This window comes from Camelina sativa, chromosome 4 (genome assembly GCF_000633955.1).
Source record: "Camelina sativa cultivar DH55 chromosome 4, Cs, whole genome shotgun sequence".
Classification (NCBI taxonomy): domain Eukaryota; kingdom Viridiplantae; phylum Streptophyta; class Magnoliopsida; order Brassicales; family Brassicaceae; genus Camelina; species Camelina sativa.
Window position 1 is genome coordinate 14,424,633 of NC_025688.1, and position 18,665 is coordinate 14,443,297.

The 18,665-nt window shown below is 33.5% G+C and overlaps 3 protein-coding genes and 1 pseudogene across 3 annotated transcripts; 3 read left to right on the forward strand and 1 right to left on the reverse strand.

Moving 5' to 3' along the window:
- Window positions 1,610-3,396, forward strand: LOC104780532 (11-beta-hydroxysteroid dehydrogenase-like 2). Its single transcript, XM_010505033.1, has 6 exons — window positions 1,610-1,792; window positions 1,916-2,108; window positions 2,210-2,295; window positions 2,649-2,780; window positions 2,874-3,002; window positions 3,104-3,396. Exons 1-6 carry the CDS (start codon window positions 1,610-1,612, stop codon window positions 3,308-3,310), a joined length of 930 nt encoding a protein of 309 aa, XP_010503335.1. The 3' UTR covers window positions 3,311-3,396.
- Window positions 6,811-12,565, forward strand: LOC104780533 (annotated as a pseudogene).
- LOC104780534 (11-beta-hydroxysteroid dehydrogenase-like 3) lies at window positions 13,494-15,689 on the forward strand. The gene is made up of 6 exons (XM_010505034.1): window positions 13,494-13,763; window positions 14,422-14,614; window positions 14,759-14,844; window positions 14,969-15,100; window positions 15,179-15,307; window positions 15,404-15,689. The coding sequence occupies exons 1-6, from the start codon at window positions 13,581-13,583 to the stop codon at window positions 15,608-15,610; spliced, it is 930 nt and encodes a 309-aa protein (XP_010503336.1). The 5' UTR covers window positions 13,494-13,580; the 3' UTR covers window positions 15,611-15,689.
- On the reverse strand, window positions 16,305-17,544 carry LOC104780535 (40S ribosomal protein S20-2-like). The gene is made up of 4 exons (XM_010505035.1): window positions 17,433-17,544; window positions 17,149-17,278; window positions 16,808-16,921; window positions 16,305-16,652 (listed from the first exon to the last, which is right to left on the reverse strand). The coding sequence occupies exons 2-4, from the start codon at window positions 17,258-17,260 to the stop codon at window positions 16,510-16,512; spliced, it is 369 nt and encodes a 122-aa protein (XP_010503337.1). The 5' UTR covers window positions 17,261-17,278; window positions 17,433-17,544; the 3' UTR covers window positions 16,305-16,509.

Genomic DNA, 18,665 nt, shown 5'->3' on the forward strand with positions numbered 1-18,665 from the left:
CCGATTCATCCTCTAGGGTTTATTATTATAGCTTAGCCTTCGAATCATTACCTCTGTTAGCTTTGTTCTTGATGTGATTTTAGTTTTTAGATCTGGAATAGTTTTTATATATGGCTTCATCAGATAGTCGATGTGGATTTGTCCGTTCCCATATGATTCGTTCCCTTGAAGCAATATGAATCGTGTTGCTCTTAGTTCTATATAATCGCTCTCTAGTCACTTTAGTAATCATTACTGTTAATTCTAGTATTGATACTACTGATTAGGAAGCATTACTTGAGCAGCTACATCTCTCTTTATTAGGTTTTGTCTTAAATCTTTGTATTTTGTGTTTGGGAAGAACAGTGATGAGTCAGTTTACAGACCTGTAATGATTGCGGTAATGATCGCATTATTATGAACATCTAAGGGACTGAGTTCTTCCTTGTTTAGATTTTGATTGTGTCTTAGGGTTTAGGTGTGGCTTTTACATTGATATAAAGATTCATGCTTTGAATATTTTTTTGGATATGTGAAGCTTGTTGTGAAGTGTATTAGCCTACAGCAAATTTAGTTTCCCTCGCTATCCTGTTCTTCAAATTTTTAATGATGTTTCTTAGGACGTCGGGGAACAATATTTTGTGTGTGTTTTGATGGTTTTTTTCATTGCAATGGGATTCAAATGATGAACACTTTGCCAAGTTGTTGAATGCTTAGAGATTTCTGAGTATTATGAATAACTCTTGTATAGGAAGATCTGATGATTTCCTCTGTTTTTTTAAAAGTTTTTGTGTGGTTTTGGTTGGGAAGCCTGTGATGATTAGATTGAATGGTTGCTGAAACTTGAGTGTTGAAAAGCATCTTACTTGACTAGGACGGTCTGAGGCTTATTTGATTGTTTTATATTTTCTGAAGTTTGTTTTTGTGGATTGACAATGTTTGTGTGGTGGTTGTGAATGATGAGAAACAAAAATCAAAATACAGTTATCCCTGGCTTAGGCTTTTAAAGTCGTTGCTGAGTCTTTTGTAATCTGACACACACCACAACGTTTTTCCTATCTTAAATCCGTTTAATGTTTTTTGTTTGTAGTAGTTTTATAATTTTATTGTTTTGTTCTCAAGGTTCGTTTTACAATTGAAATATTATCAATTTGTTGTTTTTGACTTTATAAATTTGTTTGCTTGGTATGAATTGCAAGGCAAAGGGCTTCGTGTACCAGTTCCATTTCAGGTCAACTATGTTCCTTGAAAGGCAATCGTTTCAAAGTAGTCCCGTTGTTACAAAGATTTCTAGACGTGCTAATGTTACCTACACTTCTGGAGCTGTCGAGAGGAATGCTAAATTCTTTTGTACTTTAGCATTAGTGAGATGTTTGTACTTGAAGTCATGGAATGTGATAATTTAAATGTATTACTTCTTGTATCACTATTCAATTAAATCATGTTGTCAATTAGAATGTCGTGCTGTTATACTTTGCACATTACTCTTCAACACTATGTCATTACAATATGATCGGTTTTAATAAATAACGTAAATGGAGGCTCATTACTGATGAACGTTATTTCAATAGGCTACAACTACTTAATGGGGTCGAACCATCTCTGGATTTACATCATCTACTCGGCAACCATGGATTTGATTCACACCATTCTCAATCTTCTTCTCCCTCCTCTTACCATTAGCTTTCTCGTTCTATTTTACCCATTATATCTTTTTATCAAACTCGTGAGCTGTCTTTACAAGCACCTTTGGTTTGAAAATGTTGCCGGAAAAGTAGTTTTAATTACCGGAGCTTCTTCCGGCATTGGAGAGGTTGTTAGCTTGTTTTGGATGCTATATGCTTTTATTATTATCATCTTTAATTATTGTTATTACTATAGTCTTTTATGTCCAAATATTATTTGAATTGTTTTGTTGGGTTCCAAAAACTAAAAGCATGTGGCATACGAGTACGCAAAGAAAGGAGCATGTTTAGCTCTTGTTGCTCGAAGAAAGGATCGTCTAGAGATAGTAGCAGAAACATCACGTCAATTAGGATCGGGTGATGTCATTATCATACCTGGTGATGTTTCTAACGTTGAGGACTGCAAGAAGTTTATCGATGAGACAATTCTTCATTTCGGAAAATGTAAGTACTAAATATTGTTATGATTGTGAAATTCTAGCTTCTTATGATTTTTTAGTCAAATTGTAACTCATTATGCTAATCAAGTTATTATATCTAAACAGTGGACCACCTTATCAACAATGCTGGGGTACCTCAAACTATTCTTTTCGAAAATTTCACCCAAATTCAAGACGCTAATCATATAATGGTGAGTTTCTTTTTTAAGTATCCATTTACAATTATATTATTAATCCCTATATTAAGAAAAATGCTTAGCTGTTGTCGAACATGATTTTGATTGCTTCATAAAAATACAACTTTTTCGATAAATTCTAGTTTTCTATACAAAAACATTTCATCTCCTGTTTCTCATTAGCGTTCACAACTTTACTGAATCAAAGCACCAAAATAATTTGGTTACATACTTACATTTAAAAATTAACATAATCTTTAGACATTTAGTTAATGTTATAATCTGAAACATAATATTTGTTTGGATCAAGAAACAAACCCTACATAGATTGACTAGTTGTATCTAATTTGTGTGTAATGTATATTAAGGATATCAACTTTTGGGGCTCCACATACATAACTTATTTTGCCATTCCTCATCTTCGAAAAAGCAAAGGAAAAATCGTTGTGACTACTTCTGCTTCAGCAGTTATACCTTTGCCATCGGCAAGCGTCTATTCAGTAAAATTTTCTTTACAGAATCTTTTTCATACTTCTCATATACAGAAATGTTTTATATAATATTGATATTTCTTTGGTATGGTGCATATATAGGCAAGTAAAGCAGCTTTATTAAAATTCTTTGAAACGTTAAGAGTTGAGATCAGTCCAGATATCAAAATAACAATTGTTATCCCTGGATTCATATCTACTAATATGACCACTCCTCTATTTATAGATATGGTCAGTAGTAACATTTGTACATAACATTTTTTTTTCGCCTCATTTGTAATACCTTATATATATTTGACATTAACTAATATATGTGCTTTATGGAAATATAGTATGGTTCAGATTTAATCCTCTCAGAATCAGTGAGTAAATGCGCAAAATCGATCTTCAAAGGTATTGCTAGAGGAGAGACATACATAGCAGAGCCATCTTGGATAAAATGGATCTTTATGATACAAAAAGTTTGTCCTGAAATTGTTGACTACGTACTCAACTACATATTTGTTCGCTATGGCAAACCTTACCTCAAGCGTGATTGATCATAACGGTCTATCCAAGATCTCAGGTCTTCAACTATGGCTGTGTTACGTTGTCAATTTGTTCATTATGGACATGAAGCATACACTTTGTGTTATATTACGTTATTGCATATAAGTCTTTTACTTTCTCCTTTTCTCTTTCTTCATATTTGTTTTTTTTTTTTTTTGAATTTAATGTTAAATTATATTCAAAAGAAAAATAAATGTTTTACAAAGTTTATGTTCGAAAAAACTTTGACCAGTTTGATATAAATTCATTCAGTAGAATCTTGCTGCAAACCAAGTGCTCTGGCCGCATGGTAGTGTGCTGAGTCGGTTTCGAACATTCTTGTCTATTAGGGTGATCAAGTGCTCTGGCGTTAAAGAACTTTCTCCATGCCGTCGTCCGTTTCTTTCTCTCCAAAGCGAGTAGATGGTAGTTTGGAGAGCATAACCCAAGATGAACTTGTGTGTTTTATCCAGAGCATTACCGGTAAGAAGAGTGATGACTTCTCTCCAATGGCTTGTGTATTTGTCAGCAAGTAACTTTTGTACTAACCCTTCCCACACCAGCTCTGAATATGAACATTTGAAAAAAAGATGCTCTGTTGTTTCTTGCGGATGATTGCAAAGGATGCAGCTTGCGTTTACCTGAGGATTCCATTTCTGCAGTTTGTCACCTGTTGCGACTCTGTTTTTTACTACCAACCAGGTGAGGAAAGCGTACTTTGGAGTGGCATGTGTGAACCAGATTGCTTTGTAGGCAGTCAGTTGTGGATGAGCTGCATGTATATGGGTCCATGTATCTTTGGTTGAGAAGCTACTTCGGTAGCAGTCGTTTTTACCCTTCCATAAAGGTATATCATGAGCGTCGTCAGAACGACTTAATTGCTGCTTCTGTATTTCCTCCTCGATAGCAATAAACAAAGGGAACCGATGCCTATGTCTCCTCTACATATTCATAACATCCGCCATAGTGCTTGGTTTTGTGATACCAAGGTCTATAAAACCTCGTGTATCGTGTAAATAACCTAGCGGACTCCAGTTGTCGTACCAGAAGGATGTTGATGCACCATTGTGCACTTCCATCTTAAAAAACTGCTTTGCAAGGTACCTATATTTCAGTAGCTTTCTCCAAATCCAAGAGCCAGAGGTTGTGTTTTCTTTTTCAGCCCAGAAAGAACCAGTTCGAATGAGGGACCGTTTCACCCAATCAACCCAGAGAGAGCTCCTAGCTGAACAGATTCGCCAAATCAGTTTGAGCATACTAACCTTATTTGCTTCCTCGAGTGATCTTAACCCCAATCCACCTTCACTCTTTGGTAAGCAGACCTCTGACCAAGCGACTTTAGCTTTCTTTGCGTTCAGGGAAGGTCCAGACCACAAGAAAGCGGAGCATAATCGATCAATCTCTTGGATACACGCTTTAGGGAGTCTATAAGCTGATATCCAGAAATTTGTCAGATTAAAGAGCACCGAAATTTGTCAGACACATATCGTCCTGCAAAAGATAGCATTCTAGCTGTCCAGGAAGCTATTCGCATGCATATTTTTTCGATAAGAGGGAGGTAGTCCCCTGAGGTCATCCTGCTTGACAAAAGCGGCAAGCCCAAATACCGTACTGGCAATGATCCAGACGCAAACGGGAAATCATGGAGAATCTCTTCTCTCTGGGTCGCGGAGACGCCAGCAGTGTATAGCAGCGTATTTTTTCGATAAAAGGGAGGTAGTCCCCTGAGGTCATATTTGTTTCAATTTGTTTTACTATTGTTTATGTTTTTCAAATAAAACTAAATTGTATTATTATATTTTATGTATCGCATCTAGTATTAAAATGTTACCCATAAGTAGTAGTTGTGCAAAAGAACACGGATATTAAACATGAAGTTCGGGAAAGAGTTCTTGTCTCAGTTGGTGCCAAAGAAATCATCAGATTCAACCAACAATGCACATCTTCCTCATGGTGGTGCCAAGAACAGCGGAGGATTAAACCCGAAAATGACTCTGTACATTGCGTTTAGCGGTTTAGTCTCGACCCTGGAAGACATAAACGCGGTCATACTCATGATGTCTAAGAAGGTGTACAGTTGACAGCAACGTCGGCAATGCCGGTCGGGCCCGATTCTTGTTAACACAACCTCGAGTCACGGTTGCGAGACAATCTATGGCGAACGAGGAAGGAGGAGAGTACTAAAATATGCTCGCTAACAAGTGAGACGAGTTGTGATCTTCAATAAATTATTTTATTTGTCCACTTGAATATGAGTATTTCACATATACTTCCCACTGAACTGTTTTTTTTTTCCTAATACGGTTGGATTTAAATGAAATCCTCATTTAAGTTAATGATTCTATTACTCCTAAGCAATCGGGTCTCGGGTAAATCGATATAAGATCTAGAGATCCTATTCGGTAATTTACAAAAAATTTGGTTCGGTATGGTTAGTAACTGGCCGGGTTCGGAGCAGTTTTCTACTCCAATACAAAATCCGAAATAACCCGAAATTTTTCCGGGTTATAATCGGTTCGGTTATTTTCAGTAACCAAAATACTCAAATAACTGACTAAAACCCGAGATAACCGATTAAAATTATAAATACCTATGTAAATAACCAAAATAACCGATTAAACCATAGCCCATTCGGTAATTCTGCTTAACCCGAACCCTACCCGATACCGCTTTTATTGGTTCGGTTCCGGTACGGTTCTTCGATACCGGATATGATGCCCATGGCTAGCCTTAGTGGGTCAAGGCCTTATTAGGCCTTTAGGTTAAACAGATCTAAAACGGTGGCCCAATATACTTAAGTTACAACCCGAACCCGCACCGAAGTCCATTTTACCAAGGCCTCTTAGTCCATTCGGTAATTCTGCTTAACCTGAACCCTACCCGATACCGTTTTTATTGGTTCGGTTCCGGTACGGTTCTTCGGTACCGGATATTATGCCCAGGGCTAGATTCTATAGTATAAACTTTAAAGTAAAAGAGTGTGCCTTTATGGTGATGATATTCACCACAAGGTGCCTTTCTAGTGGTGCTTTTGTGTTTGATTGTGTGTTATTGTAAGGCAAATGATATGATGACGCTTTAAGAGATCTAATATTGTCTATGTGTAGCTGTTCCATTTCAGGCTTTGAACCAACAAGAACTGGATTAGCAATTCTCCCTTGAGAATTCCAAAAATTGCAAAGTAATCCCAATATTAATGACTTCCGGATGTGAGTTGACAAATTTATTTGTACTATTCTTTTTTTTGACGGAAATTTTTTGTGTAACGTTTTGTTTACCACCCATCAATTATTTTGATTATCAAAATGGCGTACGTACGTTTTGTATTTGCACATTGCTATCAAACTTTTAAGTCTTTTCAGTGAAGGTTCTAACTTCTAACTGCCTCCATTATGTCAAACGCATGATAGTCACACACATGAAGGCATATAGATTAACTTCTCATCACTTGATATTTTTTTATAAAAAGATATCGATGAAGGTCTCACTATATGAGGTCCAAATACTTATTGAGGTCCAACAAACACCTTTTCATTTATGACTCGGCAATAACTAAAATTCCTCCTTCGTTTCTACTAATAGACTTCTATTGTCAAGTACAAGTTTGAGGGATCGAAAAAACAAGTAGAGGAGTAGGTTGTGTAAATCAACAATAATAACATGGATATGCTTCACATTATTCTCAATCTTCTTCTTCCTCCTCTTACCATCAGTTTTCTCGTCCTGTTTTACTCATTTTATCTTTTGATTAAACTCGTGAGTTGTCCTACAAGCACCTTTGCTCTGATAATGTTGCAGGAAAAGTAGTTCTAATTACCGGAGCTTCCTCCGGTATTGGAGAGGTTAGCTTGTTTTGGCTGATATGCTTCTTTTATATATATATAACTAGAAAGTTATCCACGCGATACGTAGGTTATAAAATCAAATATTTTGTATGTAAAATAAAATTTTCATTAAATTATATATGAAATGTACATGATATTATTTATATATGCCTTGAAAAAAATTTAAAAATATACATTTATAATTATGAAGTGTGTTAATAGAGGGACAATTTTCACAAATTGCATAAAAATAAGTTTTGGTTTTAAATTTAGCACATTATTTCTAAAATTCTAAAAATACTAAAATAGTATAATGCTTTTAATCTTATACTCTAAATACTAAATCATATATCTTCAAAATTATACCCTAAATGGTGTAAGCTTTTTTCGGCATAATGACGGATGTAATAAGGGTTACAGAAAAATAGACATGAGGTATGATTGGTAACTCAAACAATACCAATGCGATATAAAAGTAGTCTTGCTTTTGTACAGGTTAATCTACTTGTTAATTTATACCACTTTTAACGATTGAAATATATCTATGATGAAATTATTGATGTTACAATATGTAGTTATGTACATATATATATATATATCGAATATTTTACAATAGATCTCTGTAATGTTTTTTCGTGTAATGCGAAAGTATATTGTAAAGTTTGGGAAGTGATTCCAAAGAGGCATAAAGAAGTACATGATCTTTTGACCATGTACATATGCATTACACGGTAAAATTAGGCTCAAATTTTTATCAATATGCAAAGTAAAATATATTTTTGTAATGGAGATAAAGAGCTTTTAAAAATAGAAAACAAAGCAAATTTACGAAACATAAACCAAGAAATATATTGTAGTTGAAGATCAGACGACTTGAGAGGTATAATATTATGAGTGAATGTTCAAAGCCAAAGAAATTGTGCTTTAGGAGTCGAGCATTGGGTTCATCTTTATCACTAAAGACTTCCAACTATAATTTGAAAGTTAAAAAATACATTACAAAACAATGCAAAAACGTTAAAATTATGACTATCATAAAACATAATCCTTTGAAAGAGGCTAATAAATATTGACAAGACTCTGATACCAAAATAAATAAATAAATAAATACCATGGGAAATGATGGGAAAAGAAAGATATATAGTGCGTGATCGTTTTCTTCATTATTAATCATGTGAGCATTGGATCTTATATAATATACTAAACATTTTATGAAGTTTGTAAGAAATTGTTTTGATACATTATTCTGAGTAAACACATTCATGGCAATAAATACAGTTATAAAACATATTAATTGTAATTAATTCTGTCATATGCATTATTGCAACATGAACCGTTTGAACAAAAGAAAACGTCCACCGATAATGTCTTGATGGTAATTGATTGAGCGAAGTAAATGTAACCTAAATAAACTGAACATATAAAATTTCTCAAATTAAAAAATGTGTGTAGACAATTTAGTTTTAGATTAGCAATAATGTGTCTTTTATTTCATTAAAATTGAAAAAAACAAAATGGCACGTGTTAAAGAAATAGAGTGGTGACAAATGACAATTCCTCATAATTGTACTTTATTATAGTTTAATATATATAATAAAGATTGACATGTGAAACCGATAAAAATAGTTAAGTAAAGTTACGGTTGTGATAAAAAATTTAGTGAAGAATTTATAAATCGTAAAAAAAATAGAATAATTATATATTCTTGTAAAATATATTATTATTTTTATTTAACAAAAGTAAACTATATAGATATTTTGCTATGAAATAATACTAAATAAAAAAACCAAAAATAATTAAAGATTTGGTAGACGAAGAGTGAAACGACATGATCCGTTTTTTTAAAAATAATAAATAATAAATAATACTAAAATAATAAACAACAACTAGTGGTCTCATACACACTAGCCACCTAACCACAATCACAACCAACAGCGAAAATAACAGATACCAATATCCAAACAATAATCCAATAACTAATAACCAATAATCAAATATAACAATACTCCAATATCAAACAACAGGAAACAAGGAACCAACAACCTAGCAAGTTCTAAAGACCCAACTCTAGCAACCTACCAATGCGAGACAACATCCAATCGAGTCCCTAGAACATCCTCCTCTTCATTGCCTTGATTCCACGATCACACTTTGCCTTTACCTGCACCACAAACACATATTGTAATGCATGAGTATTTTATAAACACTTAGCATGCATCGACCGACGCATGCTCGATATAGCACAAAAACCCTAGAGTTTAAGTGTCGTCCTCGCATTTGAATCGACCGACGCACAGAGTGCATCGACCGATGCAATGCCGAGCATCGTTTTCCCCCGAAGCTTCTCGCCGGATTTTTGTTCCTGTAACCACAAAACACAATCCCAAGCCACAAGAAAGCTTCCAATCGTCCCAAATACCAATCTATCAAGTCTAACAACACATAACACGCAAATTAGAGAGATCTCTAGCTTAGATAAGTCATGGTCCTGCACTTACCTTTGCCAAGACGAATCTGAACCTCAAATAAGCAAAACAACGCTCCTAGGAAGCTCCTACAACGATCCCAGCTACAGATCTCTACATGAACAGCCTCAAATCTCCAGGAAAACTCCAAGAACACCAAAAACACTCTTTATCTCTTTTCTCTCTCTCAAAAGCGGTCAAAACAACTAATGAGACCAAATATACGACTTAAGGGTTTTTCCCCTTTTCCCTTTGCCCAAAACGCAGCGTTTCACTTAAACTCGTCCGCAGAAACAACCTTGCATCGACCGATGCAATCTCTAAACCGGGATTTCGGTTCGCGGATGTTACAAAGAGTAAAGAAATTTAAAGAAAAATTAGTGAGGAATTTACAGATTGTATAAAGTAAAATAGATATATTCTTGTAAAATGGATTACTTTTTTTTTCCAAAGTAAACTATATAGATTTTTGTTATGAAATAATACTAAATAATACAAACCCAAAATAATTAAAGATTTGGTAGTGGAAGATAAAAGAAATAAATACTTTTCTAAGTAAATAAATTTAAAGGATCAAAATTCTAATTAATGCACAGGATGAAATAATACTAAATAATACAGACCCAAAATAATTAAAGATTGAGAATTTGTTAAAAATACCCTTTTTGGGATACTCCTTTTCAAAAATACCCTTCTTTTTGAACATTTTCATTTTTACTCTCTTTTACATAATTTCAATATGTTAAATTAATTTTAAGAATTTTTTTTTTTAGGTTTGGGTTCTCATTTTACATTTTGGATATAGTTTTGAGGGGTTAGAGTTTTGTATTTGGAGTTTAGAGTTTAGAATTTAGTAATTTTATTCATAGAAAAGGTGTATTTTTGAAAATGATCAACATGGAAGGGTATTTTTAAAAAGTGATATAGGAAAAAAAGGTATTTTTGAAAATCTCCATTTGGTAGAGAAAGATAAAAGAAATAAATATTTTTCTAAGTAAATAAATTTAAAGGATCAAACTTCAAATTAATGCAAATGATACATGTCGCAAAAAATAAAACACCAAATATCGCATCGATAAACAAAGTTAAAAAAAACCTTGTCATATTATATAAAATTATTATCATGTTTAATCATTGTTATTAGTCTTACGTAAAAGTTTATCAACGGATGCTTAAGTAATTATTATTGACTAGTAATTCTAGTCGTTACATTTTTGTTCACTATATAATTTGAGGATAATTAGATTTATTATTTTAAACGATATATAATATACAAATTATTATTGATTTAAACACAATTAAGAAATTTATTATTTATATATCACATGAGATGATTTAGATTTGGTTTATATATATATATATATAGATAGATATATTGTTTCTTGAGGTTCTAACGTGTTATGGATTGAGTTGTTTCTTTATTTATTTGATGATAGCTAGACGACTATGCGTTGTGATATTGTTTTTTTTTTTTTTTTTGGTAACAATTTTGTAAAGCATGATCCTATTATTGATGTTTCATTGTTTTGTTGGGTTCCAAAAACTAAAGCATGTGGCATACGAGTACGCAAAGAAAGGAGCATGTTTAGCTCTTGTTGCTCGAAGAAAGGATCGTCTAGAGATAGTAGCAGAAACACTACGCCAATTAGGAATAGGATCGGGTGATGTCATCATTATACCTGGTGATGTTTCTAATGTTGATGACTGCAAGTAGTTTATCGATGAGACAATTCTTCATTTCGGGAAACGTACGTACTCGAATAAAAGGATTATTATCTATATTACTGTTATGATTATGAACTTCTAACTTTTTGTGATTTTTTGGTCAAATTGGTTACCATTATGCTAATCAAGTGGACCACCTTATCAACAATGCTGGGATACCTCAAGCTGTTCTTTTCGAACATTTCACCCAAATTCAAGACGCTAATCATATAATGGTGAGTATCTTTTAAATTTTCCATTTACAATTTTATTAGTAGTCTCTATATTAAGAAAAATGCTTAGCTGTTGTTGAACATAATTTGGATTGCTTCAAACACAAGTATTAGTTTTGTCCGATGTAGCGCATTAGCTAAATTTCTCTTTGAAAGTATTGGTTTGCTTTTGCGATTACTCTTAAAATGTAAGTTCATTGAAAAAACAACTTTTCAAAATTCTAGTTTTCTATACAAAAACATTTCACCTCAATTTTTATATAATTTGTGTTTAATGTATATTAAGGATATCAACTTTTGGGGCTCAACATACATAACTTATTTTGCCATTCCTCATCTTCGAAAAAGCAAAGGAAAAATCGTTGTGACTACTTCTGCTTCGGCAAATATACCTTTGCCATTGTCAAGCGTCTATTCAGTAATTTTTTCCTTACAAAATCTTTTACATACTTCTCATATACAGAAATATTTTATATGATATATTGATATTTCTTTGGTATGATGTATAGGCAAGCAAAGCAGCTTTATTAAAATTCTTTGAAACGTAAGAGTTGAGATCAGTCCGGATATCAAAATAACAATTGTGATGCCAGGATATATATCTACGGATATGGGCACTCCTCGATTTATAGAAATGGTCAGTAATAACATTTGTACAATATTTTTAGACCTTAATTATATATATGACAATATATATTTTATGTGTGTTAATGCTTTATATAAAATATAGATTGGTTCAGATTTCATCCTTTCGGAATCAGTGAGTAAATGCGCAAAAGCGATCTTCAAAGGTATTGGTAGAGGAGAGACATACATAGCAGAGCCATCTTGGATAAAATGGATTTTTTTGATACGAAATGTTTGTCCTGAAATCGTTGACTACGTAGTCAACTATTTATTTGTTCGTTATGCCAAACCTTTCTGCAAGCGTGATTGATTCTATCGATCTATCCAAGATCTCTAGTCTTCAACTACGGCTGTGTTGTCATTATGGACATGAAACTTTTACTTTGTTACATCTAAGTCTTTTACTTTCTCTTTTTCCCTTTCTTCATATTTGTTTCAGTTTGTTTTAGAATCGAACATTCCGTATAAATAAAGTCGATTCAATTGGATATAATTGTTCTAGAATTGGTATGTATCATTATAAGATCTTTGTACCTACATTAATATTAGCTTCAAAATGTGTCGCAAATTCTTTCGAGTCGACTTAAACTCGAAATCCCACTTCGTCCTAACGATATTGTGTTCTCCGTGCAGTCATGTGATTATTTTTTCTTTTTTGAGTTGAGCACTTGAGCTACAATGACAAATCTCTTGTCGTCCCAAAAACGTTTTGACCGGTGTCAAAGTTTCACGTGTCTTTTGGTTCCCAGAGTTGGAAACATGGAGTCGATACGTCATCAACCCCAAAACTCTTGCCTCGAACACGTGCATAGTTAAATATGCTATTGACTAATGGATTATTGCGATACATGAGCACTAATCGTAATGTTTAATTCATGAATGTCACTTTCACATGTGTTCATAAACAAAATCTCAAGTGTTGACATAAATATATTTTATGTTGTCTATTCTCAACATTAACTTTTCGAGCGGAAACTATAAGATTTTAGTAGCGCATCAAAAAAATTCGTTTTACGTTGAACAAAACTCGTATGTTTCAAAAACAAAAAAATCACTAAACTAAATCTCCTACGTTATATGTTAATGGGATTTAAAAATATATATATTTCTCTTAATTAATATTTTAGAAAATAACTAAACATTACAGTCCTAAGTCCTAACTCCTAACAATACTAATTTATATGATTAAGTTTTGATATACTTTCAAATCGCTCAACACTTTAAAATCTCATAAACGTAATTAAAAGTTTAAGTAGGTAGGTGCACCAGCCAATTCCACTTGCATCTATCTCGTCTCCTTTTGTGTCTATTTAAATATAATAATATATAGACTATTTTTGTAAAGTGAAAGATTGAACATTTATAATACCCATAAACAAGTAGAGAGGTAAGTAAGTAGTGGTATTGGTTCTGCTGCCAAAGAACAACATGGATATGCTTACCACCATTCTCAATCTTCTTGTTCCTCCTCTTACTATCATCTTTCTCTTCCTTTTTTATCCATTTTATCTTTTGGTCAAACTTGTGCGTTGTCTTCATAAGTACCTTCGCTTCGAAAACGTAGGCGGAAAAGTAGTTCTCATCACCGGAGCTTCTTCTGGCATCGGAGAGGTTAGTTAGCTTTGAATGCTATATGGCCTTTTGTTAACATATGTTCAATTCGTTTTCTTTTATTTTTGCGTTAAGTGAGTTTCTATTTATTTTTATTGACCAATACCAAGTCATTTACGATTAGTAGTCGAGAAGACATAATTTTGTAGAACTTTTGCAAAAAATTCTACATGTATGCGGATTTAATTACTAATCTTTCGTAATCATGTGTGCTGTTGGATAATCATCTATTTGAACTCCATGAATACGGATATAACAATATTTTATTTTTTTCTAAAAAAACTAATCCATATCTTATGAACGATATATTGCTATTTCAATTATATGTGTATATATGTGTGTATATGTATAATAAAGAATCCCACGTGAATTGGTGAATATGTTCATGGTTTTGTTTTCGAGGTCCTATATTGTCGTGGAGTCTCTTGAAACTATATGTGTACTAAAAGACATAGATAATTTATTTGATTATATAGCTAGATTATCAGTAGTGAGCTGTCAGTCGCTACATGTGATAATTCTAAAGCATCATATATTATAAATTTATAATACATTTGAATACAGTAAATTCATTCCACATAAATTGATATGATATATATTAGTTGAGATTATTTATGTTTGTTTTGTTGGTTGGTAAAAAAAAAAAAAAAAACTAAAGCATGTGGCATACGAGTACGCAAAGAAAGGAGCATGTTTAGCTCTTGTTGCTCGAAGAAAGGATCGTCTAGAGATAGTAGCAGAAACATCACGCCAATTAGGATCGGGTGATGTCATTATCATACCTGGTGATGTTGCTAAGGTTGAGGACTGCAAGAAGTTCATCGATGAGACGGTTCATCACTTCGGAAAACGTACGTATACTTTAGTTCCACTTTGTTACATACAAATCCAAACTAAGTTATAATTAACTTTTAATATGTATACAACATAAATAATAATGAAACTGTATATATATATATACATATTCTTCTAATCAAGTTATCATATTTGGACAGTTGACCACCTGATCAACAATGCTGGTGTATTTCAAACTGTTCTTTTCGAAGATTTCACTCAAATTCAAGATGCTAATCCTATAATGGTAAGTTTCCTAACAAAACTTATATTGATGGGTAATCCATAGATTATCAATTTCTTTAAACACAAAATCAATAATCAAACTCTATATTGACTACTTTATCTAATTTGTGTGTATACACACTAAGGACATCAACTTTTGGGGCACAACACATATCACTTATTTTGCAATTCCTCATCTCCGAAAGAGCAAAGGAAAAATCATTGTGATTGCCTCAGGTTCAGCAAATATACCTTTGCCATTGGCAAGCATCTATTCAGTAAGATGCTCTTTAAATAGCACAAACGATTTTTTTTTTTTTTAACTTAGTATTGATGTTACTTGGTTACTTTCGTAGGCAAGCAAAGCAGCCTTATTAAGATTCTTTGAGACATTAAGAATAGAGCTCAGTCCGGATATCAAAATAACAATTGTTCTTCCAGGAGTTGTATCAACAGATATGACCACTCCTCACTGTTTAGAAAAGGTAAGTAAGAAAACACTTGTACATGAATCTATACCATAATATACATGTGATACTTTATTAATTATGTCTTTTTGTTTGCTTTCTTGAAAAATATAGTATGGTTCAGATTTTCTTCTATCAGAATCAGTGAGTAAATGCGCAAAATCAATCTTCCGAGGCATTGGCAGAGGAGAGACATACATAGAGGAGCCATCTTGGATGAAATGGGTGTTTGTAATGAAAAATGTATGTCCAGAAATCGTTGACTACGTACTCAACTATCTATTTGTTAGTTATCTCAAACCTTATTTCAAGCGTGATTGATCATACTTCCAAATCTCTAGTCTTAAATTATGTGTTGCAATGATTGTTATTATTCAATAAAACGTGTCACTTTGAGTCATTTTGATATAAAATTGCATTCAAATTTATTGACGAACGAACAACTTTACACTGCCATACACAACTGCCCGATGTAAAAACTGGTTCAAAAGTTGATCATATAGATGATGCATCTGAATGTTGAATCTAAATGAAGAAACGAACATGACCTCATTTCGATAGGTGAAGCTTGTAGTTCCTTGTTTTAATCCACCAATCATAGATAATAACCAAAAAAATGTATGAAACTGTGAGTGGTCACTCTGTGATGTAGAGTGGCCAGCTGAATCCAGAACCAAGTGAAGGTAAAATAAAGATCTAATCCTACTGCTACTTAAAATTAACAGTCTTATATCTGGTTCTTTATACTACCATCATATATCTATCTACTTCAGTTGATTCTTTCCTGTAGATAGGTGTTCAGTGCTGATCATATTGACACTCTTGAGGAGGAAACTCCTAAACGGTGTAGCAATTATCATGTCCTGTAGTAGAAGAAGGATAACAAAATAGCGTGTTGTGATCTTGTACGACTCAAAATCTATTTGCGCAGTACATTGTCAACAAACCTTCAACTCAAAACAATCTTAGTTCTACTTCCGTTTACCTCATTGAAGATAATCTTTACTCTTTAATGTAACAAAACGAAATTATGTATGAAATCAAGATCTTGAAATGGTTCATTAAGGTCTCTTAATAGATGAAAATAATATGATTGACAAAACCACCTCAGAACTATCAAAAGCCAAGACATATGGTTGCGCTAACCAGAAACAAAAATGTAGGACCAGAAACGACGAGATACATTCTTTCTTGAAGCGGTTTTTAGAACAAGTAATCGTCTAAGAGTCAGCAATAGTGACCTCGACCTCGACACCAGGTTCAATTGTGATCGAAGTGATTTGCTTAACCACGTCAGGGGAGCTGAAGAGGTCTATCACCCTCTTGTGAACCCTAAGTTCAAACCTGTCCCAAGTGTTGGTTCCTGATACAAAAACCCACCATGAATCAGTTCCAAGATTTTCAAAAATTAGAAAACGGCAAATAGCTCTATAGCATTTCCCTAAGAGCTAAGACCAGCTATCATCAAGCCAATCATGTAGCAGTAGAGGTCAGGTCATGATGTGAGAGTTTGTTTACCTTCACCACAAGGTGCCTTTCTGGTGGTGATCTTAAGAACCTTAGTGGGCATTCTCACTGGTCCCTTAACTCTAAGTCTCTTGTCCTTAGCTCCACGGACCAAGTCAGTGCACACTAATCAAACAAACGCAACAGAGACTAATTCAATCAAACAAATGCATCAGAGAGACTATTCAGTATTAGATCCTCTTAAAGCTCTTTGAATCTTGCAACATTTTGGGATCGATTTATCTACATTTCTAAACACTGAACCAAAAAAACGAATCTATATACCAAAACTCAAAATTCTCTAGGACTAGAGACAGCTCAAAGGATGCATAAGGAAGCGAAAAAGATGAAACCTTTCTCCAAGTTCTTGACATTCTTGGAAGAGAGAGTGATTCTGATCTTATGAACCTGCTCGAGGGGTTCCTCCAAACCAGCTTTCGTGGGTTTCATCGCTTGATACGCCATGTTTTTGTTACAATCACTCTGCAGAACCCACAGATATATATATATATATATATATATATATAAGTAACAGATTCAATCAACACAGAACTAAAACAAATCTCCCAACATCTTATGTTCTGTGAACGGATTCAGATAGATAGAAAGATGAAGTAGAAGAACTATGAAATTTTACCGTTTTGGCCGGAGAGGATTTTGTTTTTCGCCGTTCAGTTTAATCTGCAACTGCTGCGGAGGGGCGTTGAGAGAGAAGAGAAGACCTTTATTATCTAGGGTTTTTATTTCAATGTTTTCATTTTTTTTCTCCAATGTTCTGAAACGCTGTCGTTTTGTTGCCGGACCAAAATTGTTTTGTTTGGTTTTTTGAATCTAGGCCTGTCCAAACATGCTAAACCTGTTCTGTTCGGCCCGCTCTTCATTTTTTTTAATACCTTTATACAGTTAATAACAACTCCAAAAATGTTTGGTACAAATGATTTCTTCATACAAAGGGGAATGGTTATATTCAGAATATATTAGTGGGATTGATTTGTGTTTATGATAGCAAACGTTTCAAAGTTGTGAAACTAGAGTATTCTCGATGTTTTGGCGGTGATACGAATGAGTAGGAAATGGGTCGTGTTTGCGTCGTGCCAAGCAGTTTATTTACAAGGAAGAGTTGTAGCGGATCGAGAGGGTGCAACATGAAGCTTGAAAATGTTTCCATAGCAAGTGGATCATGGCTTGGAATAGAAATTTGATGAATGTGAGTTTTCACATGCTAAGAAGAAAGTGAATGAGAGTAGACCCACCCTCGATAATCATAAGGAGGACTATATGTGAGGAAAATATATGCCACGATTTTAAGACAAGGACTTGAGTAAAATGTGGCGACCAAGGAGATTCGATAAAATTGAAGTCATTGTCTGTCTAATTATCATACCCAAAAAAAAAAAAAAAAAAAAAAAAAAAAAAAAAAAAAGGAATTTGATTNCCAACAAAAATCCGAGCTAAAGCTCAAAGCTTCAACTACCTTTCACATCCAAACTTAAATCCTAGAAATTATTGGCATGGTCGGTATGAAGTTATCTGATGCCTAAACCGTACCAAAAAAAAAGATGTAGTCCCCTATTAATAGCTAATTTTCTCTAAGAGATTAGCTTTTATTCTCTACAAAGTTTAAAATGAATTTATTCTACTTCCTACATGACGTATGTAATTACCTAGTTTAACATTGACAATTTGACATGCATGTGATAAATAATGCGATCAAACTTCCTAGTCCAAAAACATAAAAATAAAATAATGCGATCAATACTCACGACCACGTGAACATGTGGCAGTGGCCTCCATATGTACCGTTCGAGTTATGTCAAATATGAAAAAACACAATATTTATGCAGAAAAAGGGTACTAAAGTGATATTTAT

What these genes read in the sequence shown, in the direction of transcription:
- LOC104780532 (XM_010505033.1), top strand. Translation starts at nt 1,610, where the DNA reads ATGGATTTGATTCACACCATTCTCAATCTTCTTCTCCCTCCTCTTACC. An exon ending in CTTCTTCCGGCATTGGAGAG is followed by an intron (nt 1,793 to 1,915) that starts GTTGTTAGCTTG and finishes AAAAACTAAAAG; the next exon opens with CATGTGGCATACGAGTACGC. An exon ending in AATTCTTCATTTCGGAAAAT is followed by an intron (nt 2,109 to 2,209) that starts GTAAGTACTAAA and finishes ATATCTAAACAG; the next exon opens with TGGACCACCTTATCAACAAT.
- LOC104780534 (XM_010505034.1), top strand. Translation starts at nt 13,581, where the DNA reads ATGGATATGCTTACCACCATTCTCAATCTTCTTGTTCCTCCTCTTACT. An exon ending in CATTGGCAAGCATCTATTCA is followed by an intron (nt 15,101 to 15,178) that starts GTAAGATGCTCT and finishes TTACTTTCGTAG; the next exon opens with GCAAGCAAAGCAGCCTTATT. An exon ending in CTCCTCACTGTTTAGAAAAG is followed by an intron (nt 15,308 to 15,403) that starts GTAAGTAAGAAA and finishes TGAAAAATATAG; the next exon opens with TATGGTTCAGATTTTCTTCT.
- LOC104780535 (XM_010505035.1), bottom strand. Translation starts at nt 17,260, where the DNA reads ATGGCGTATCAAGCGATGAAACCCACGAAAGCTGGTTTGGAGGAACCC. An exon ending in TGTCAAGAACTTGGAGAAAG is followed by an intron (nt 16,922 to 17,148) that starts GTTTCATCTTTT and finishes TTGTTTGATTAG; the next exon opens with TGTGCACTGACTTGGTCCGT. An exon ending in AAAGGCACCTTGTGGTGAAG is followed by an intron (nt 16,653 to 16,807) that starts GTAAACAAACTC and finishes TTTTTGTATCAG; the next exon opens with GAACCAACACTTGGGACAGG.